Source organism: Papaver somniferum, chromosome 2, assembly GCF_003573695.1.
Source record: "Papaver somniferum cultivar HN1 chromosome 2, ASM357369v1, whole genome shotgun sequence".
Classification (NCBI taxonomy): domain Eukaryota; kingdom Viridiplantae; phylum Streptophyta; class Magnoliopsida; order Ranunculales; family Papaveraceae; genus Papaver; species Papaver somniferum.
The window spans coordinates 165177148-165200770 of record NC_039359.1 but is presented as its reverse complement, the minus strand read 5'-3'; the positions used below and the strand labels follow the sequence as shown (position 1 = coordinate 165200770).

At 38.1% G+C, this 23623-nt stretch overlaps 1 protein-coding gene across 2 annotated transcripts; it reads right to left on the bottom strand.

Annotated features, from left to right (window-relative positions):
• Nucleotides 1-15626: 15626 nt before the first annotated feature.
• LOC113349657 (leucine--tRNA ligase, cytoplasmic-like) lies at nt 15627-22015 on the bottom strand. 2 transcript variants are annotated; one of them, XR_003360305.1, is made up of 4 exons: nt 21857-22015; nt 17185-20470; nt 17010-17057; nt 15627-15931 (listed from the first exon to the last, which is right to left on the bottom strand). XR_003360305.1 is itself a non-coding variant. In XM_026593666.1 (4 exons), coding segments are annotated over exons 2-3 (3273 nt in total). In that variant the 5' UTR covers nt 20461-20470; nt 21857-22014; the 3' UTR covers nt 15633-15931; nt 17010-17056. The 2 variants fall into 2 exon arrangements, 1 of the variants encoding a protein (XP_026449451.1); XM_026593666.1 differs by having other exon boundaries at nt 15633-15931; nt 17189-20470; nt 21857-22014.
• Nucleotides 22016-23623: the final 1608 nt, after the last annotated feature.

Sequence of the window (23623 nt, the reverse complement as noted above, 5' to 3'; positions counted from 1 at the left end):
ATTCCATGCAAACGTACTATCTCACGGAAGAATAGATTTGTTGTGGTTACATCATCCATAGTCTTCTTGCAAGGAATGAAGTGTGCCATTTTTGAAAAGCGATCAACAACCACAAAAACTGAATCATGATCTCTTTGGGTTCTTGGTAAACCTAGCACAAAATCCATTGATATATCTTCCCAAGGAGCATCTAGAACTGGGAGAGGAATGTATAATCCTGTATTTTGTGCATGACCCTTACTTCGTTGACAAACCATACAACGTCGCACAAAATCATCGACATCCTTTTTGAGAGAATTCCAAAAGTAACGAGCTTCGACTAGAGATATAGTCTTATATCGCCCAAAATGGCCAGAAAGACCACTACTATGTAACTCCTTAATAAGGTGCTCACCGAATGAACCATCGGGAATGCATAAACGACTACTTTTGAAAAGAAACCCATTATATAAAGCAAAATTGCTCGTACCTTGTTGCTTGGAAGAACATTTCTGCCATAGTAATGAAAATTCGGGATCAGTAGGATACAATTCCTTAAGAGAGTCAAAAGTAATCACTTCAGCACGGATGGTAACAAGGAGCAACTCGCGAGCGCTATGATTATTGAAACGGCTAAGTGCATCAGCAACTTTGTTGTTCAAACCAGACTTGTGTTGAATGGAGAACGTATATTCTTATAAGGTATAAATCCAACTAATATGCATTCTATTGGATGGTGATTGATTCTGAATATACTTAAGGGCTTGGTGATCAGTATACAAGACAAAGTCCTTGTGTATTAAGTAATGTCTCCATTTCCGTAGTGCACGAATCACAACATAGAACTCTAACTCATATGTGGACCACTTTTGGTGAGCTTCGGTGAGTTTTTCGCTAAGAAATTCAATGGGTTTACCTTCTTGGGACAAAACAGCACCAACTCCTAATATGGAAGCATAGGAATGTACTTCAAAAAGCTTGTTGAAATCAGGTAGTGCAAGGATAGGAGCAGAGGTAAGTCTTTCTTTTAGTAATTGAAAACTTGATTCAGCTTCATGTGTCCATAAGAACCTTTTATCCTTTCAACTGTCAGTAATAGGAGCTGCGATAGAGCCGAAATCCCTTATAAATCGACGGTAAAAGGAAGCTAAACCATGAAACTTCGAGCTTCAGATGCTGTCTTCGGAGTAGGCCAATCACGAATAGCTATGATTTTGGAATTATCTACTTGAATACCATCAGCAGAAACAACGTAACCCAAAAACAGAACCTTTGAAGTGAAAAATTGACACTTCTTCAAATTTATAAATAACTCATTCTCCTTGGGCGCATTGAAAATAGCCCACAAGTGAGAGCGATGTTCCTCTTCAGATTTAGAATAGATAAGAATGTCATCGAAATAAACCACAACAAACTTACCAATGAAAGGCTGTAAGACTTGATTCATAAGTCTCATGAATGTACTTGAAGCATTAGACAAACCAAATGGAATAACAAGCCACTCAAAGAGACCATCTTTTGTCTTAAACGCAGTCTTCCATTTATCTCCAAGCCTAATTCTGATTTAATGATACCCACTTTTAAGATCAATCTTCGAAAATACTATGGAACCGGAGAGCATGTCAAGCATATCATCTAATCTTGGAATTGGGAAATAATAACGGATCGTGATCTTGTTAACAGCTCTACTATTAATACACATACGCCAAGTTCCATCTTTTTTTGGCACAAGAAGGGCTGGAACAGCACAAGGGCTCAAACTAGGTTGTATGAAACCTTTAGACAGCAATTCATCCACTTGTATTCAAAGTATATCGTGCTCCTTAGGGCTCATATGGTAGTGTGCAAGATTAGGAAAACTTGCACTAGGAATGAGATTTATTTGTTGTTGAATAATTCTCATAGGTGGCAAAGAATCAGGCATATCAGATGGTAAAACACATGCAAACTCATCTAGCAAGGACTGCACTTGAGTAGGAATAGTTGTAGGAAGGTCAGGAGTTGAAGGTTGTACAACTAAGACATAGATCGTACCTGATTCTCGTGCATCGTCTAAGATGTCCGGGGAAACCAACATCGTAGTCTCTTCTTGTTGTAAACTTGGCTTAGGTTTCCCGTAATATGGTTGCAATGTGATTATTGTATATGAACGAATATGTATTAGCGTTACCTCGATAAGTGACATCTACATCATATAGCCATGGGCATCCAAGTAATATGTGGCAAGCAGTAATGTCCACAACATCACAAACCACTGTCTCGTTGTATGCTCCAATTTTAAATGACACAAAAAATTGAGAATCTACATTCTTCTTGTTGTTATCATCAATCTAACCAATGGAGTATGGTTTAGGATGTGGATGAGTAGATAATTGCAGCTTTTCCACCAATCTGGATGAAACAATATTTTGACAACTTCCACTGTTAATGATCATATCACATTTCTTGTCTTGCACACGGCATTGAGTGCGGAATAGACGATTACGGGTTGGATAGTCAACACGAGGAATGGATAATAGATTTCGAATAACATAAGAGACATGATCACTTTCATCTCCTTCCTCCACATATGCTTGTATATCTTCGATATTTCTATGAACATCTTCACTTTCTTCCTCATGCACAACAAATTCTTCTTCGGTCATTAATGTACGCCCACTTCTACATTGATTTGATGTGTGCCCTGGTTGCTTACACTTATAACACTTGTTTTCAGTTGGGTAGGCATAAGGGTTTGGAGGTTTTGACCTAATGGGTTGGGCATTATTAGGTTGGGGTGGAGGTGGTGGAGCCTTCGTGGCAGGTGGGGTTTGGGAAGAACATGGTTGGGTTGTAGTGGTAGTGGGAGTAGGAGAAATACGAGATTGGTATGGATATGTTTTTTTCCTATTAGGAAAACTTTGAAATAAAGGTTTTCTAGGCTAAAGGATGAGGTTTTTGGGTATGGTTGTGGAGAAAGTATGAAAGATTCTATCTTTAGAGCATTATTAATGACAGCATGAAGAGAAGTATATTGTTGAGTAGCTAACCTTTCTTGTATATTCCAATCAAGTCCATTGATGAAACATCCAATTATTTGATCAACCGTCTCATTCAGCTGATTCCGAGACAATAAACGAGAAAATTCAGTCACATATTCTTGTACTGAACGGTTTCCTTGACGACAATTTTGTAAGGTGATAAATAAGGTCTGCATGTAATCCGGAGGCAGAAACCTCTTCTTCAATAGTTGCTTCATGGCTGGCCAGGATTGAACTTGTCGCATTCCTTCGTTGGCTCTTTCTAGTTGAAGATGATCCCACCATGAGGAGGCTGGTCCCGTAAGTTTGAAAGCAACAAATTCTACTTGTTGATCTTCAGGTATGAGCATATATGCAAGGAAACGATCAACTGTACACAACCAATCTAAGAAATCTTCAATGTGTAGAAGTCCATCAAACAGAGTTATATCAGACTTGGGGCGATAGGTTTGCGGATTTCCCATGTTCCTCTGATGGCGTGGTGGTGGAGGATAATAATATGGCTCATAATCTTCAACATCAACTGCTTGCTGCTTTGTAAAAGATTTGTTTAAGTTATGGGGAGCAGAGTAAGAGCTGAAATCTTCGAAAGATTCAAATTGTGGGGTTGAGTAATGTGGACAGGAAGAGTAAGTTGGAGTGGTGAATAATGGATGGTAATATGACTTATTTCTGGAAGTATCATGGCTGTAAGAAGGTTGGGAAGTGAATGGAGGGCTTTGATTGGCGGAGTTGGGAAGGGTAGAAGTATGAGGATGGACAATTCCATCTTGGGTTTTAGGTAATTCTCCAATTACCTTCTTTCCTTCGTGTCCCCTGAACTTGGTAGAAAACCACTCTTTGAAATCTTAAAAACGTTCATCTATCACTGTGGTTAATTCAGTGGTTAATTCCGTTTTTATCCTGATTCCCATTGCTTTCACATCAGCTTCTAGGTCTTTCTTCAAACTAGTCCTTAACTCTTCACTCTTCTTATCACCCATGTTAGTGGGGGCTCTCAATCGAGGCTCTGGTACCACTTGACGTAGCAGAAGCGTAATAATTTGGATCAAGGATCCAAAAGATAGTGAAAACTAGTGTGAAATCAATATATTCACAAAAACTATAAGAAAACTAGAGAACAATAACTAAATAAAATATCTTTGATAAATCAAATAAGATAATAATGTTGAATGTATAAATTCTACAAGGTTAGGCCTTCTTATATAGGCTTCACTATTTCCTAAAAGTAATAAAACTTAGAAAAAGAAATCCTACCAAACTAGGAAACTTAATAAGTTCTAGAAGTTCTAGAATAGGGAAATCATAATTTAAGAAGTAATACTAGAAATAGAATAAGGTTTGACTTCATGTTCAAACGGGGGTGACTTGGTCTATATGTGTCCTACATATGGAGTCGTTGCTGGGCGACGAAATGGGACTCCCTGATCAAAACCCATATGTCGAGAAGCCATGTCAGTGTTGTCAGGGACTATGCCACAAGATCCTCTGAAAAAAGATGTATGCAGCTTCGCAAGAACACAATTTCCCCAATGCTCATATGCCCGCCAGCAGAATGCAATATCACGTTTGGTACAAAAGCAAAAGTGTCTGGTTGAACTATAGATGTATGGACCGGATACCAAGGATGAAATTTAACTACATGCGCTTTGTCAAGAAACTCAATGAGCTTTGATCTAGGTATTGGAAGCCTCTCCAACCAACGGAGAATCCTAGAGCCGCCATATGCATCAGGGAATGATGTTTTCGGATTGGGAGCGTAATTTTTGAAATTCTCCCACAACCATGCTTGGAGAAAGGTGACATGGATGTACGAGTCTACTTTCATGTACCCATTAGAGACGTACATGTCCGCTACTAAGTGATCCATATGGGTGTACAAATAACCAAGAAACAAACTGCCAATGGGAAGAGCAACGCCTTTCGCTAGTTTGTTATCAAATTTGATGAGCTTCTGCCTTATCTCCTTCTTACCGGAGCCATCATCATAAATGTCTTTGGATAGCCACATAACTAAAAATGCAGCAACATGGAGTGTATCATCCAGCAATTGATCCGACTCCGGCTCATCAGGGAACCACTCAGATACCCACCAGTTATAGAAGCACTTTTCCTCATGATTATTTCGAACATATCATGTTGCTTTCGTGACCAAAGCGGCATGTATTTCTTCTTCTTCCTCAGACAAGACAACGTCAAGTTTCCCAATTATTGGAAGACTCAATAGAACATCTATGCTTTCTAAAGAAATAGTCATATCACCCCATCTACATATAGCCGTTTGAGTTTCCGGACACCATCTGGAGATGAAAGTAATCAAGCCTGCAATGTCTTTTCTGATTTGAAGTGTTGCAGAAGCCATGACAGCATTCACGATTTACGCCCCAGTCATATTAGATCTTACATGTTCTCGGCTCATCATGAACTTCATCCATTTGTCATAAGAGCGCAATGGACTATGAAAGATTTTGAAGTCTATGGGAGAAGCTGGATACTCTTTCTTTTGAAGGCAAAATCTCATTATACGCCATGTATAAACTGATTGGACTTTTCCATCATTCTCTGAATCAGTCAGAAGAGTTGCCACGAATTTGGGATGAGTCCTTGTAATCGTAGCATACTTCATAAAAAACTCATCATCTGTGTTCGACTTGGAGTTGTTGGCACTTCTCGACGCGGCGGCGGAACTGCTTTCAGGTGACATCTTAACAAAATTCCTTATGCTTTTGAATTAACTACAACGAAGCAAAACGGAAAAGTTACTACTTTGGAGAAAACCGTGCATAAAGGTTTTGTCAGAATCAAGTACGATGATAAAAAAAATCCACGACAATTTTTCTATGGGAAAGTTTGTTCGGCCGCAAGTCATAGCACGCATAGACAAAGGGAGTACGCATAGAAAAATGAGTGGGGACTGGTACTCGCTTCAACAAGTCATGTTTTGCCGCGGAAAACGTGCCCCTAGTCAAAACCGTGTCTCGCAGCAGGGAGTATGCTCTCGGCCAAAGGAAGAGTGTGTCCCACCACGGAAATTGTGTGCACGGACACAAAAGGAAAAGGAACCGTAGAGCTAGTGGAAAAGAATTAATGGCATCCACCCGTCCGTGCACGCCTACTTTGCATAATAATTGGCTTCCTTACTAACGGCTAATATTACAACAATAATGCTACCATAGAAGAATCATTCATATGGAAGTATTTATACGAGTTTATGGAAGATATGCCTACGGCTAGGGTTTACACCAACAACAGAAGAGCAAACAAAAGAAGAAACACGGAGATACATACCTGGAATGTGCTCGCCTGCTTTATTTCTACCACTCTGCCGCTAGCACCAAGATGTGGAAACAAATCCAATGGTACGAGGTAAAGAGGATATGTGGCGCCTTTTTAGGCATAACACTTTTTAGAGTTCAAATGGAGGAAAGTTTTTTGTTTTGGGTTATACACGGAAAGATGCAACCGGACCCCCGCTGTCAAAGCTCCATGGCACCAACAGGTCGCGGCCAAGCTAGCACTAACAACCCGCATCCTAGCTAGCGCCAACAGGCTACTCCCAGCGCCAAAAGTCCATGCCCTAACCAGCGGCGCCATCGATCATGCCCTAGCCAGCCAAGCGACGCCATCTTGGCCGTTCAAAGTAACGCCATCTCCACCAGCCAAAGCAGCGCCATTCACCTTTCGATAGCCAGCAGCGCCACTGACCTAGACAGCCCAAACGGCGCCATCTTAGCTGTTCAAAGCAGCGCCATCTCCACCAGCCAAAGAAGCGCCATCTTGGCCGTTCAAAGCAGCTCCATCCACCATTCCAAGGTAGCCGCGCCATCCACCATTTCGAGCAGCGCCATTCCGAGGTCAGCAACGCCATCTCCGCACAGCCAACTTGATACGTATTGATCTCTGTACCTTGGTGACTATTATTATAGAGGCAGAATTTGGAATAATAATAGACGGAAACTAGAAAACAGAACACACTAGAAATCATATCCGAAGAAATATATCTTCTCTAGATTATGAACAAGAAAACTATTACAATTCTCTCTTTGTTACGCTCACAATCTCTATAGGTAAATAACCTTAAACTATTTGCTAAGCTTTCTTTTACAATAATTAATTGTCTCACAAGATTCTCTCTATGTATGTGTGTTAAACCTCTTTTTCTAGGTGTCAAACCACACTTTCTAGATTTTCTTAACTATATTCTAAACAACTCTATTTATAGCTTTAACGGTTCCCCAAACCTTCTAGGAATAATACCTTTTCTAGGTATATTTCCCTTTCTAGGAATATTACATTGTTCTAGGAATTATTTTCTTATCTAGGTATACTTTCTTACTTTGGTTTGGTTTCCCAAACCTCTTAGGAATCTATTTTCCTTGTTTAGGAATACTGCCCTAAATCAGTAATCTCTCCTAAATACAATTATATTCTCATTCTGTTTTGAGAATCACTAGTTCCCGGAGAGAGAAAGATACACATGTATCATTCGGGGTGTTGAAGCTAGAGAAAATCTTGTATTTTTTTAAATATTATAGTCTCAAGTTTCCACATTACAAGCATATGGCTCGTTCATTGCAGGAGAAACATTGTGTTACAAGTATGGTAGAGTCAATCGGTTGAAGAAGAATCTTTTTGGTTGCGTTGACATGTTTGTCACGGTATTTGATGCAATGGATGAATATTTTAAAAGTGATGTTGTGAGAATTAAAGCGGCATTCGAACATAACCTTATGTTCAAATACAAAGATTATGATAGTAAATGGCTACGGGGATTAACTTATAGAGTCTCTTATCTATATTTTGAATTATTGATTAAGAAGTGGAGTTAATTGAGAAATTATCTGCGTTAGAGCATAGCTCGATTGAACCCACCAAGCGTTGGTATGTCAAGTTTGGTTGTCATATTTTAGTAAACCAAAACTCATTCAAAGAGTCGCTTGATTATTTACTAGAGTCAATTTCGTATAGGTTAGCTAGAAAGTTATTAGGATATCATACATACAAGTATTACTCGAAGACTTAAAGAATGTGAAGAAGTAAAGAGATACAACGACGACATCATCCTTCCTATTGAGGTTAGTAATATTTTGACTTGAACTGTTTCATTCCTAACGTATCTTTGAAGTCGTGCTATATTGAAAACATAACTGCGAAGATGTGAATGATTATACTCTAGTTAGACGTACTATTGAGGAATACAATACGAAGTATAATGCTTATATTTTGAACTTTGTATATAAGACATCAAAATAATCGTATGAATGTTATTGTGATTATGTGTATGGGTATGGGTGAAGATTTCATACTAGGAAATAATGTTTTACATTCGTTTAAAGGAAGTACATTCATAAACTTGTTTTGTGAATCGAAAAGGAAATCGCTAGGCTTATTGGTATTGTTATTCATTGCAAATCTTTGGATTACCAATATGTGTGTTTAGCGTAATCGCTCATGACTTGTTTATGTTCTTGGTAAAACTATTCACAAGGCCTGACTTATGTATCGGTATAACTTTTATTAGTGAAACCATTCTTAAGTAATCACATGAGATGGTATGATCGATATTTGTAATTGGTGTGACCATTTCTAGTCATTGGGTAACCGATCCTAGAACTTGGTTGGGACTAATCACAAGATGGTAATCGATCCTTGTAGTGGGTTAAAAAGTTTTAGTAATTAGTGTAACTGATCCTATAACTTGTGCAACCGATCACAAGTAAGTACCATAAATAAGTGGTAACCGATCCTGGTACTTAGTTATCCATGTTATGGAAACTAGTGTGACCAATCCTAGTTTCCACTTGGAGGTAGAACCGAAACTTGTTTTGGTAGAACCGTGAAACCCATGTTTGGTGATTGAATGTTTTTGATCAATCACATAGTTCTTGGAATACAGATGAACCAATTCTAAACTCGTTTGGAAGTGTGGCAAATCGGTTCCAAGATTGTAAATCTGAAAGATGATATACAAAGTTAAGATGTCGACATACTTTGAACACGTGCAGTAATTCTTATCTATTATTTTCCAAATATATTCCTTAATAACTAAAGGAAGAATCCCATATCAAAATATATTGAGAATCTTTTAATTAAGGTTTTTAGTTTTATATGCTTTTAATTTCCAGCAATTAAATGCATATCTTTAGAAAATTATAATTGGTAATGTGCATTTACTAATTGGATATTTTCTACTGAGATTTCGGTCAATATTTGAACAAAGCATTTCCAGGAATTATGAAAACCGATTTGGTGTTTTATTGCATATCTTTGAGAATATTCCATTTTGGAAATTCCTTGGTGTCCAAACTTCCTTGGTCTATAAATATTGAAGTTTGCATTTCAAGCAAACCAATCCTTAGAGCCAGCAAAACTACCTTGTTGTGATGTTACTGGTGGAGTCGTCTATTCGGAGAGGAAAGTACCCTAATTAGGCGAAATCTCTTACGACCGCTCGTTTTAAAGACTTCTTTGGGATTGGGAAGCTATACGAGTACCGTTGGTGGGAAACTAGATAATTGAAGTTTATTATTAGTTTTTGATTGATTTGATTGACTAACGGTTGTTGAACTTTGATTGCACCTAGTTTGTTTATGATTGAGATTCACTCAAACTAGATCGAAGTTTTGACGGGGATCTTTAGAACTGTTTGTAGATCTAAAGACGTCTTGTGATAATCCATTGTTAACAGACTCTATTCTATGTGTGATTGATCAGAAGAGATTCAAGTTAATTGTGTGCATGTGTTTATTGAAGCTCTAAGAAGATTTGAAGACAAAGAAGATTTCTTATTTGAGTTCATAACTTTTGGTGTGCACAAAACTTGATCGGCTGGGGATCCAACTATAATTGGTTTATCTTTTGATAGATTGGATTGATTAGTTGAGTAGATCAGCATCAGTATATTTCTTTGTGATTCATAATATTGATTGCATAGTCTAAAACAATTACTTTGGTAGTTGTTAAAAGATTGATCTAAGAACTCGACAAAGGAGTTTATTGGGATAAACGGAAGAGCCTTTTGTCAAACTCATATCACTTGATTGAAAAGAGTTGTTACCGAACAAATTTGTTGTTCCTTTACTGTTTGGAATACGAACCAAAGGAATTGTTCCAAGTGCGTGAATTATTGCAAGTCGGAGGCGCATGGATACAGACGGAACTAGGTGAACTATAGATTTAGTTGCTTGGTCTCAACTATACGAAGTTGGTTTAGATTTTGTATATCGGCTTAATCCTGAGAGTATTCAATTCTTGACAAGGTCCCGGGGTTTTTCTGCATTTTCGGTTCCTCATTAACAAAATCTTGTTGTGTCTTTTACTTTTCTATTTCCGCAATTATAGTTTTTTTTATTATAATTAGAAGTAAAATACACAAACGTCAATTCCTAATTACTTGATACCAATCCTATTTTGTTTGGTTAAGTTTGAACCTATTATCAAGTAATCATACTTCGTTGTTGTATTTTCTCGATCTTGAATCCATAGTCAATCACACAAGTTATCTTGTTGTCGCATTGTCTCGATCTCGTATCCATAGACGATCACACGAAGTGTGAACCGATTAGTTGTATTGTATCGACTCAATCCATAGACAATCACTTTCGGAGAAAGGACTTATAGGTGGAAAACTTTCAGATTGAGGTATATTGGGTACCCTCGTCTTTTCAATCCGCTAACTTGCAGGAAGAGTGTGTTTTTAAATTGAAGACATCTATGTGACTTCCATACCGCCACGACATACTTCGGTATAAGGATGGTACCGTACCAGTAAGTTTGGTTTGGAGTAACAACAGTAAGTTTTGTAATAAATTTGTTAGAGGGGGCCAATCTTATATATAGAAATTCCCCAAGTGATCACTTTAAAAAAAAACTAGATATTAAGGAAATTTCATTTTTTAAATTAGAAGGTTCGGTTCATACTGAAAATTACAAAACCAGCCGAACCTGATCAGGAGTCTCATATATTCTCTTTGCCCAAGATTCAGCGTAACATATCAACACCTTTCCTCCATCTTCCGGAAGACCATGGGGAAAACCATCACCTCGAGCTGGGATTACGTTATCCTTATGAATGTGTAAACCTGTTACCCGTGGTTCAGCAAGCTTCTCCTCTTTGCGGGTTTTGGTTGATGTTGAGGTTCTTTGTTATTATCAGCTTTCTATTCATCACCACCATCAACATCTCTACCTTATTATTCTCTTTGTATCTCTGGTAGTGGTTCATCAATTTCCAACACGACATCTTTCTCAGTTCCTCTACCTCCTGCTCCCAATTTTTTGTGACCTCCTCCTCGAGGATCGAGAGTCTTGGAATTATAAGGCGTAACCTTCATTGTCTTCCTATTTTTAACTTCATTATTCCTTAAACAGGTATAAAATTTGATTAACACGTTGAAGAAAATATAATTTCATACATTGAAGAAAATAGAAAAATGGTGAATTAACTCTAGTCTAGGGTTGTAAGAGATATCGGTTGAAATGTAATAGTGTTTGTTTAGTGTCGTGCATTTTCTTAATGTTTTTCGTGTGATTTTGGAATTTTATGTACCGTCAAATATAAAGAAAGTGCAAAACACTAAACAAAGATATTATATGTCAATATATAAAAATATTGTCCTAATTCTATAACTACCAAAGAACTATTTTAAAAGTAAATCAAGGGGTTCCCTAGCCCGGAAAAACAAATATCAGGCGAACTCGACAATAATCAGTTGATTCGTAAACACAGTGAGTTGTTCGGATTATAATTCAAAAATTATTTCAAGCCGAACTTCTATACTTATACCATTTGTGAAAATGTAAACTATATATGTTCGGCTTAAAATTAGTATTATCGACAACGCCAAACCCCTTATGCACCTCTATTTGTGACTAGGTTCGGCGTAAAATTCAGTTAAAATTTTAAGCCGAACTGTTTATATACACTTTTAGACTGAAACTATGAAGAACAGTTCAGCTCAAAACGCAACTCAATTCTGAGCCGAACCCGACACTATAACCGTCAAAAACCCTAGTTTTTCAGGAGTTAAATCTATTTAATCGATAAAAAAAACACAAATAAAGAGATGGGTTTGTAGAACTTACTTTCTTATCCTCATTTCAAGAACTGGTTCTTCACTTGATTAAATTTCTGGTTCGATTTGTGGTTCAATTTCAGTTTCTACACCTTCATCTTTAATTGGTTCTTCTTCTTCCATTTCAGTTTGTAGAAGACGATTCCCTGTTATTTTTTTGTACGAGTCATTGTTTAGTTGAGTTTAATCGACGATCAAATTTTTACTAATCGACGATATATCACAACGATAAAAAAAAATTCTTCGGGAGAGCACGTTTGGCGCTAGAGGAGGAAGATGAATAGATTAGATAGAAACTATCTTATATTTTTATTAAACTGATTTAGATTTTTGTATTAAGGGTAAGGGTATATTAGTAATTTAAAAAAATTAATGGTATATAGGTAATGAAGTACCCAACAGATACCCCTTACAAGGTCACCTAGGATGGGAAAACTAATTTGTATGCCCTGAAATTTTCATGTATGCCCAATGCTTGTACTGTAGAAACTTGAGACTCCAATATTGCAAAAACACAAGACTGTCTTTAGCTTCAACTCTCCGAAACCAAAAAAATCCACAACCACTTTTAAAATTTTGAGAATAACCTATTTTCAAGAACATGAAGAAGAGTGGAAATTATATGTTATGTTATCATCATCACTTGAAGTAGTCTTTGTAGTACAAGAAACTTGAAGCTAAATTTTCTGCAAAATTTGAAACAAACCGATACAATGATATATACCTTTTAGACCTGATTCATAATGCAAAAAATAAAAATGAGAAAAAGATCTAACCTTTCTCGAAGAGACGCTGAAGGATATTAAGAATTGATTGAGGAACTATCGAACGCCAATTTTCTTTGTGGAATTACAACACATCTTACATCCATTTTTATCTGGGTATCGTACTGTGCAGTTAAACCATCTCTCTAATCTAACCCTAACTCCACATATTCAAACTACTAGGAGGGGCAGATTTGTCTAGACCCTCTAACTCTTACGGCGGTCCAACTGGTTTCTAGGGATGGTCATGGGGAGGGTATGTGGCAAGTATGCCAATCCCAGTTGATGAGTGCCAAATAGTGCATATTTCTACACCTTTTTATTGGAAATTATCTCATTTTTTGTGCTTTAAAATCATATATTATCCCAAATTATGTATTTTCATTGTTTTCAAGAATAAAAACTTGTACTAATTAATTTTGTATTTTTAGGTACTAAATAAAGCTTGGATGAATAGAGAAGCCAAAAGAGCAGAGAATTTGTGGCAATGAAAGAGAGACAACAAAGCTCCCGCTAGAAGGCAGTGAAGAATATTGTTTGCACCTCATCCGCAAGTGAAGAATGTTGCTTTCACGTCTCAAAATTAGAAGTGGGCTTGAGATACTAGCTTTGAAAAAGGTTTGAGCCTAGAAGAAGATTTTTCCAAGTGATAAAACCCTAGACCGCAAGGCCCAAACCTGTTTCCATCCTGAGCCATCGGATTTGACATAGCTGTTGATCATCCAGAGCATCTCCACACGGTACATCAGATCTCGCTACTTCCGCCCCACAACCGAGCACTCTCTTTTCTTCCCCAAATCGAGCAGAACCAAACACTCATTCTCTTCGTAATTTCTTCTTCTCCACCCTCTGCAAAACTATCAGTTCATCATCCCTCCATTTCCGACCAACTATGAACACGCCAACCTATCAGCCACCCTATGCAATCAATCACCCCCTCCCCCTAGTCTTTATCTATCTCTATCATAGCTTCTTCTCCAAAACAGTAACCCTAGAAGCTATGACTGAGAGAGATATAGTTACGGTTATCTTCAATGGTAAAAGCAAACATCAAATCAAGAGTGCAGGTCTGAATTGCAGAGGGGGTTTGTCGGGAAAACACGTTTTGAGTGAGTGGTTCTCTAAATTATCAAATTCTAAATGTTTGAGAAGAAAATTGGATGTAAATAGGGTTCTTTGTAATTTGTATAAGCATCTGAATTTAGTTGGATCAATTGCTAGTTTTCAGAATATAATTTGTGTTTTAATCATCTTCATCATGTTCTAATTTCATCTACTAGGGTTTAGATGAAACCCTAGCTTCATGCTATGTTATTCATGCTATGTTATTCATGCTATATGTATTGCTCTTGAATGCTTAAATTGTCTTAGGATAGATTTAATCTTAGTGCTTCAATACTTTGCTCTCACAGTGTATGTCAGGCATCCATTGTAGTTAAAATAAAACTGTGTCGATTGTGTTGTAGCTCATGCTTTAGAGACTATTGTTAATCCTTGACTAGTAGTGCTTAATTAGACAGTTAGCGCTCCTCCGGATTGATACTTTAGCTGTGATTGAATTATCCATTGGTGAAACACCTTAGGTAAGTGGCAGATTTGAATCTTCACCCTTATCTGCAGAAGGACAAGAGTAGTACTAATAGTTGAATATCTAGTGTAGGCTTGTGGTAGATTTGACAATCCTAGTATCTTCATTCTCAGTGTTTACACCCTGTGTTATTTGCATCTTTTACTTCTATTTACTTCATGTTGTAATCTTCACCAACATCTCATCGCATCGCATCGCATCGATACAAACAAAACCCCTTTTGGTCACTTCTCACTGAATCAGTATAGGAAGACTTTAGACTCAACTCAGCGTCGCCCTAATCTCTGTGGGATCGACCTGCATTTGCTTAGTCTACAACAGATGTTGTGCACTTGCAGTGACATAGTCGTAGGCTTCATTTAAGTCTTACCACCAGTCACTGCGTCGTTCGTTAAAAAAATACTCATCCCCTCCCCGTTACCCATATGAATTGGGGCGGGACGGGTATGGAGAATACCCATATGAGGCGGGGTTTTCATGGATTACCCGTAACACTGAGTAAATACATAAATGTGATTATAATCAATACTTAAATATGATCCAAACAAAAATAATAACGTAAGAACAATGAATTCTAAAATCTTAAATTCAGTAATTTATCTTAAAGTGACCAAAAGATTCTGTTAATGACTTATTAATTTTTCTGTTTTTTCTTTTCTCATTTTATCTTCGTCCACGTTAACCATTTCATTATCTGCTTCACTATCTCTATTTTAACTTTCAGAGAATGTGTCCAATCGCAACAAAAAAACGAAAATTATGAATGTACAAAAACGATCAAGAATATGATAAATGAAAGAAAGCTCCACTAAGTGGTGGAAATATAACTATTATACACATTGTTGCATAAAAATCTAAACCTTTAAATCATGAAAGGTACGGGGCAGGGACCTTGAATCCCGTCCCCACCCCATCCCCATCCCATCCCCGTAGCTTAGATTTCGGGTATTACACATACCCAACCTCATCCCCATTTGTTCAGGTAAAACCCTACCCAGACACGACGGGTACCCACGGGGATGGGTTTGGGTGGGGCAAATGGCCATCCCTAGTGGTTTCCTAACATGGGCATGGTTAATTACTTTTTGACGAGTCGAAATACTTTTTCAATGATTCAATCAAGTAAAAAGAAAAAAAAACTTCTTTTGTAGCGGGAATAATTAATATCCCCGCCTTGAATCTTACTGCCGGAGAAACCTTGGTCTTCTCAGAAAGAGGTTTAAGTTAAATGGAGCTGCTCCACTAACAGGATGGTACACCGAAACTGCAATTCTCCAAGATGAGAAATGGTGTTCCAGTTTGCACCGATGAAGAGCCAGGGAGACATTTCTGATATTTTTAAAATCCCTTGAAATCCGATGCGAAGTACTAAATAAATAGAAGGAAACTTAAAGATGAGAAAAAGAGTTTGTAAAATCTAATTATAGTATTAACAAGTTAATAGCAAAGCAAAACGTCCAATACAAAACTTCCCAGCACACTTGTAATCTTCCTCGTCGAGTTCATCTGCCAAAAGAAAAGGATTTAGAATCATGACATCATTGATTTTTAAAAAGATCACTTAGAAAATAAAACAAAGAAAATTCAACTCAGAAAATAAAACAAACAAGGAAGACTTCGGAAAATGAAGCACCCCGGAGAAACCAATTTATAATCTGAAATAATGAAGCACCCTGGAGAAACCAATTTATAATCTGAAAATGAAGCACCCTGGAGAAACCAATTTATTTTCTGAAATATGGTGATTGATGCCACGTTTCAAGGAAACAAATCGAGAATTATATCCCACCTACGGAGATGCAAAAATAGTTCTATATTTCCGCACACTGCCTGGCAGAGTTCTATTATGTAAAACATACATGCGCCGTACTAATTCGTACACGTAGACATAGTCGGTGATCGAGCTAAGAACTCTGAGGTGACCAGAAGTAGCATTCTCGTCCTAGATTGGAACGATCAACAAACACATCACTAATGTTTTGGTTCAACAATCTACCACTAATTACAAAATACTCCTAATAATTCGTGAATGAAAAAACATACATGCGCCGTACTAATTCGTACACGTAGACATAGTAGGTGATCGAGCTAAGAACTCTGAGGTGACCAGAAGTAGCATTCTCGTCCTAGATTGGAACGATCAACAAGCACATCACTAATGTTTTGGTTCAACAATCTACCACTAATTACAAAATACTCCTAATAATTCGTGAATGAAAAAACTCAAACTATTACATACATCAACAGACATTAGATGTTCACAAGTCATAACAATGACCACACATACACCCAAGGCTGATACATCATCAGATTCAGAAAAACTTAAAGCAGATCATACACCCCTTTATCATCAACATCATATGAATGCGTTTATTCTAATTGACCTCAATCATAGTTGACTAGACCGACCAAATAAAATTAATTCTATCTAACTTGAGCAACTGCTCATCAGCAGAGTGACCCCACAACAGCTTCTTTTGTTTTTCTTATCTTTTTAAGTAGAACTTCTTAGCTTATTAATAAAGGAGAAGTGAACATAAAATTGAAATTGGATGAACTAGAAAATAAGTTATGACAGACTAACCTGGATGTCATTTATTAGTTCTTGGGGAGCCTCAAGGTGCAATCCAACCTGATTAGTAATATAAAACTATAAGGCCTCGGAGTTAAATAACTATATCATAAAGTAAGAACTGGAAAAAAAAAATATATATACACATATATATATATATATATATATATATATATATCTACAGTACCTACTAGCTCAAAAAAATGGCAGTTGGACTTCCTGGTGAAGGTGGAGTTTGGCGTAACAAGTTTGCATGCTGTCCAGCTATGTTGATATCATCATCATTCAATGCATTCAACACTTGTACTTGCTCAAGACCCAAGTGTCTTTTGATTAGCTCCAGATTCTCCCTGAGGACCTCTATCTCACCAAATGGTAGCATCAAATCCAAGGCTTGAATCCCAACCGAAAGTGCCTCATCCTTCTTGAACTTCATAAACGGCATGCAAAGCTTCTGTACTTGCTTGAAATTTGCTTGTTGCCCAACACTACTCTGCTTCAAAGCTGATTGAATCTCTGAATCAGGTGCGAATTGGCGCGCTTCGGTGTCAAAATTGGCTCGGAGAATATTTAAGCATTCAGCTTTCCATCCATCGTAATGCTCGTTGACATATATCAGCCCTATTGTGGGTTTGTTCTCTGTACTTGGAAGAGTAGCTGCTGACGCCTTCTTATTAGGTTTTTTCGACCCTGATATTTGTTTCTCGAGCAACTTTCTCATAGTGGCTATTGTCTCTTGCAAATACATGTTGGCTCTCCTCAGAGTGAGATCAGGTTTGTCAGCCACGGGCCAACCTGCTTTTATAGCAAAGGTATCCTTCTTCAAGAGCTTTCTCCAAACGTATTCCGCATAGTGGGGACAAATTGGAGTAACTAACCGTGTTTGAACATCCATAAATCGCCATAATAGGTCACGGTTCATCCCACTGATTCCACATGAAAATCTATATTCATCCCTAGCAGCTTGTAAGTCATAAAACCCTGTCTTTAGAGCATCCCGGAACATATATTCATTGAAGTTCTTCTCAGTCTCAGTGACAGCAATATTTATCTCATTAGAAAAAACCTTATCTGCATAAGTAGAGGGGGGGCCTGATCTGAGTGAAGACTCAGATTCCAGAATTTCCTCCATCCATGAGATTTCTTTAGTGAGTCGCATAATCGCAGATGTCGAGGTGTCAAAGACGAAATTTGCATCATCCATACCATCACCAGCATCAGCTAAAGCAAACCTTGTGGCGTCCGCAGAAAAATCCTCAATTGCCTGGCGAAGTGTCTTGAAATTTCCAGTCGACTTGGACATCTTCTCAGAGTTGAGCATAATATGGCCATTGCATCGAAAACCACGAGGCCAATGATGTTGTGGTAAAAGCGCTGTGTGGTTGTAGATAGTAAATGTCAGATGGTTCTGTATCAAATCCTTCCCAGAGACTCTAAGATCAAATGGGTACCAGTAAGAAAACTCCTGCTTCATCTTGTTGAGAACAGATTGAGAGATGGTTGATGATTTAGGGTACGGACCCTCACAGAAAACATAATTCCAAACCTCGTCTGTCATCTGCTCCGGTTTCACCAGAGATGTATCTCTTCCATACATTTCCCCATTTTGTAACATATGGGCAATGGTGTAATATGCCATGTAAAGTGTGGAATCCGACAAGGACTCGACGAGGAACTGCTCGTCAAAAGGTATACGAGTCCCCAAGCCAAAAGAGCGTGAGCAACCCCACTTATTCAACCAGCTCAAGGTGTGGTCAAACCCATTGCGTGTCTCATCATGGTAGAGTTTCATGTTGGACAAACATTCCTCAGCCATTTTCCTCCATCCTTCTTCACCATATGTGATGTACCATTGATCTGTAAGGGCCACAACACACTCATCACCTGATCTGGACATAACTTTCTTCTCTGGTTCACTGTAACTAACCGCCTGGCTATTTTCTAGAAGCTTGGTCCTAATCAATGGCTTCGCATCCTGGACCCTCATACCTGCGAATTCTCCAACAAGCATAGTTCCTTCTGTGAACCCTTTTAAATAAGTCAACCTCTTTGCTTCAGCAAGCTTCTCCTTCTCATTCTGGCTCTTGATCTTCAAATCCATGCATACCTTTTCAGCTGATTTGTCCCCAAACTCAGGGATGTTGATTATGGGTACAACCTCAAAGGGCAATATCCACTCGTCCTTCACACCGAATTTTGCTCTCAGAGCTGGTTTTGTTTTCAAATCATGCATAGTCATATAATCATCAGGGGAATCACTTGGAACACTAGTGACGATCCCAGTACCCTTATCAGTTAGGACGTTCATCATTGGAAGTGTGTATATGATCTCATTAAAAGATAGAGGGGACTGTAGGGGCAAACCAATCAAATCTTGACCAATCAGCTCAACCAAGCAAGTCGGCTTCTCTGGAACCTTACAAAGGTTCTGATAGGCAAGGTTAAGGGCAGCCCTCTCAGTGACGACAAACACATCGGTGTCGTTGATTTCATAGGCTCCGTATTTGCCTTCAGCCAAAATCCAGGCATTCGTTTGCCCATACATGGTCTCGGGTCTCAATGTGGCAGCAGCCAAGAACACTCTCTTTCCTTCCAAAGATCCCATTTTAGCAGGGAAAGGTGGAACCACTTCCATTTTAATCAAGGTATAATCTTGCGGCAGCACACCTTCACCTGATGCCCTATCATGATCAGCACATGGCTGTCCATCTAACGGAGAGTAGATGGCATACCTCAAATCCTTCACAATCTTCCCCATCTCCTTCAATTTCCCGATCTGCCACCTGACAAATGAATCATAATAAGGATTCATATCTGTTGTGATGAAGGATCTCCGCCAATCACAACCCAAGCCAAATGCTTTAAGGTCTTCTTTAGCAACAGGAGGAAAATAGATGAGCCAGTGAGATGGATCTTGGAACTTAGAGATTTCAGCATCTGCGAGTCCATACTCTTTCATAATCTCCCATTGGTACTTTTCACCACCCGATTTTGACGCAGCCTTGGATTTTTTGCTTTTGAATTTATCAGGTTCAGTTTTTCCACTTGTATCAACTTCTGGTTCTGGTACTTTGTTAATGATCTGGTCCTCTTTCGACGGGAATACAGGTGGATTTCCAAATCTTTCAATCTCCCGGGCCAATTTATCAGCAGAGGCCTTAATGGGCATTCCAGTACAGTGGAAACCAAAAGGCAAAAGTACATTGGCACCTCTCAATCTTTGATAAGCAGCAGCGAATTCGAGCTTTGACAATGAAAATGCATGACCAAGGTGAAGTAATCCATTCATGTAGGGATAAGGGAAATTTCCAAAGAATTTTTCACCTAGTTTTGGAGGATTTTTACAAGATTCTGCCAGAAACACATCACTCTCATCCCACCAGGTTTGAACATCTCTCTCAATTCCCAATAACTTGTCTCTTCTAGCATAACTCTTTGCACCATCCATCTCTTTATTCGCCATTTGACAAAAACTGTACACAATAACAACTGATTATAGTCAGCACCTAAACAACAAGAAAAGGATCAACAAATAATAGGTTGAAATGAACAATGCTAAAATAACCACAAAAAACATAACCAAGAGATAATGAACAGTTTACACAAATAAATAGATAGATGCATGTACCAGCTTCCTCAAGGAAGCATCATTCATTTGATAACAGTTGCTACAGTAGATGACATCAAGACCTTTAAAATACTTAACAAGTCAGCATCCAGAGGGGTTGAGTTTCACATGGCATCAAGTAAAAAACCAAAATAGTGAGTGTCATTTTGGATCAAATTTGAATCAAATGATATGAGGCTCTAGGATTTTTCTGACCATTGCTAATAGATAATTTCTGCATGATTGATACTCAAGTTCATTGGTATATAATTTGATGCACTTGAATAGAAAGTTTGAAACAACTAGGTCAAGCTGTAAACCAAACAAAGAAAATCTCATATATGACAGTAGCACTGTAGCAGTATGAGATGGATATATAATGAATAAAACAGATAACAATCTTGTCCACTGTCATTTTGTCGATATCCAAAGCATTCTAGGATAAGCAACGAATCAGCTTAACTGGAAGGCAATGCAAAGAAAGCAGGCTAAGAACCTGCTCCCACAAGTGTATGAACGTGAAGTGTTCTGAAGTTATAAATTGCAGAAAATCAAAACAAAATATAACAAAACAAACAAATCTTAATCAACTCCTACGCAATAGAACAAATAGAGCTTCATTTGGCACTATCTTCACTTATAAAGAAGCCTAAAGGTCTCATAAGTACCATGGGATGGACCTGGTGAAACGATACGAAGCCAGATAGCTTTTCATGGCTTATAATTTTAACAGCAACATGAATTCAATATGCATAGTACTAACAGGGCAATATTATTCAAATCCGACAGGATCTACAACGATCTGAATTTGTTTGATTTTTTTACTATTCTGCTAGGCTAACAGATTTTACATAAAGTAATTAACTCAAGGGGGAATAAAAAAAAGTCATCTCAGCAGTAGTATAAGAACAAACGATGAGTAGAAACAGAAGTAGAGAATGCTCAATAAGAAGTTGTCCATTTGATTAGAAAAAGAGTTTTACAACTTTACCTTTCAGGATGAGTTTACCCTAGGTGTGAATTCTCCTCTATATACCAAGTGGCACAATTTTACTTATAGACTAGAAAAGATCCTTCCAAGATTAGAAATCCCCAGAAACTACCATATTAGTACCACCCTAAGTCGCTCTAGAGAGCGATTCTCACTAGAAACCTAATTTGGTATTTTGACATGAAACGGCTCAAACACACATCAAACGAACAACAATGGCATAGATTCAATCAAACGACGGTATAATGGTAGAAGATTTACCTGTGATTTGACACTAGTCTGTGTAGGGCGTTGATTGAAACCTTGAGATGTGGATTAGGTAGTCTTCTAAACCAGATGTAGATAACAGAAGCCAGTAGAAGTAGTCGTGGAAAAAGAAAATGAAAGAGAAGAAGAAGAAAACAAACTTTAGGGTTTAGTGTTAGCTTCAAGTCTAGCAACTTTCTGACAGGGAAAGTTGGCTGATGTAACGGGGTTCGTGACTCGTGAGGCTCTTTGGTGTTTGGGCTTTGCTTAGGCCGGTTCCTATGGGATGGCTAAACCCTCTATTTGCCATGCCAGCTGGTCTGGCAAACTGGTCGAGCCACTTAAACGATCGAGTCTCGACCGCTCGGTGTTGTTTACACCGTTAGCGGTATAGTCTCCACCATTTACGGTCGGTGCTCCACCGGTTATAAGTACCACAATTTCATTCAGTTTTTTATTCACAATTTTTTTTCTTATTTCTTCCCTAGAGAGCAGACCAGGGTGATTTCTTAAAAATGAGTAGTACCAAAACAAATAGACAAAGGAAAAGAAACAGGAAATTAAAAGGAAAATTTGTTGCAGATAGTGATGTTGTATGGGTTCAAGATAAAAAGCAAGAGTTCGCTAATGTTAGGCAACTGGTTGGAGCTGGTGTAGCATCTACGTATTTATGTAACCATCCCGAACGAGTTCTTTTACCCAAAGTAAGAGGTGGGTGGTATGAGCTAACCGAAGTTTTTGAGTTACTCCCCCAACCTGTTCAAGAATTCTTGAGAAGATATCCTTGGCAGTGTTTATATTTCATGAAAGGCAAAAACCACCAGACTCAAATTGTGCGAGTTCTTTGTGAACGTTGGTGGAACACTTCAAATACGTTTTTTTCAAGGATTTCGAGTGTGGTAAGTTTTATTTTTCCATTAAATAGTTTAATTTTTAGTTCAGAAGCACTCATTTTAATTTTTAGAGATTCAATTTTTTAGGTTTATACAAATTTTAGTACCACATACAAACTTTAATTTTATGACCATTTTAGATTTGTATATGTTGACTGGAATTAAAAGTGAGGGTGACACAGTACAATTTAACCAATTAAAGTGGACATCACAAGGAAGATGGAAACAATTACTCCCATTGTACGCAAAATGATGGTCAAAATGTCGCTGCTATGCAAAGGATACAACAACTGTGCAGAACTAGTGTCAACATTACGCCAATGCCGTATTCAGTAATTAATGAGTTCCATGAACCAACGGCACAAAACATGCTACAGTTGAGCCTTAAGCGACTTGTATTTTACAATCCAGTTATTGGTCAGGGTATTTGGTATTACGGAGAAAGACATATGTTTCAGCTACAAGGAAGAAAGGTAAAAGCAATTAACCCGTTTCCAACTTCACTAATTTCACATGATGATTGGATAAAGTTGATAAATAATGGACAACCTTGGGAAGAAGCTGATGATTTGATCCAACAACCAGAAAATGAGTACGACTATTTCAGTTGGTTTCAGAAGGTATGTAAGCTAAATATTGCTACTCAACCACAAAACTTAGGTAGTGTTGACTTTCCAGCAATAGAAAATTTGCCACTTACAGATCTTCCATCCCAACCCCCACCACCGACGGGCGAACCATATACGTACCCTAGTACGCAAATGGGGTCGTCAAATATGCCTCCAATACCTTAGGAAGTCAGGACTTTATCACCCGGTGGAGATGTTGTTACAGTTCCACTTACTAGTGAAGGTTTGCAGCAAAGATATCCATACTATGGTGTGGTGGC

Coding starts and splice junctions, on each gene's coding strand:
- LOC113349657 (XM_026593666.1), bottom strand. CDS start 20,460: ATGGCGAATAAAGAGATGGATGGTGCAAAGAGTTATGCTAGAAGAGAC.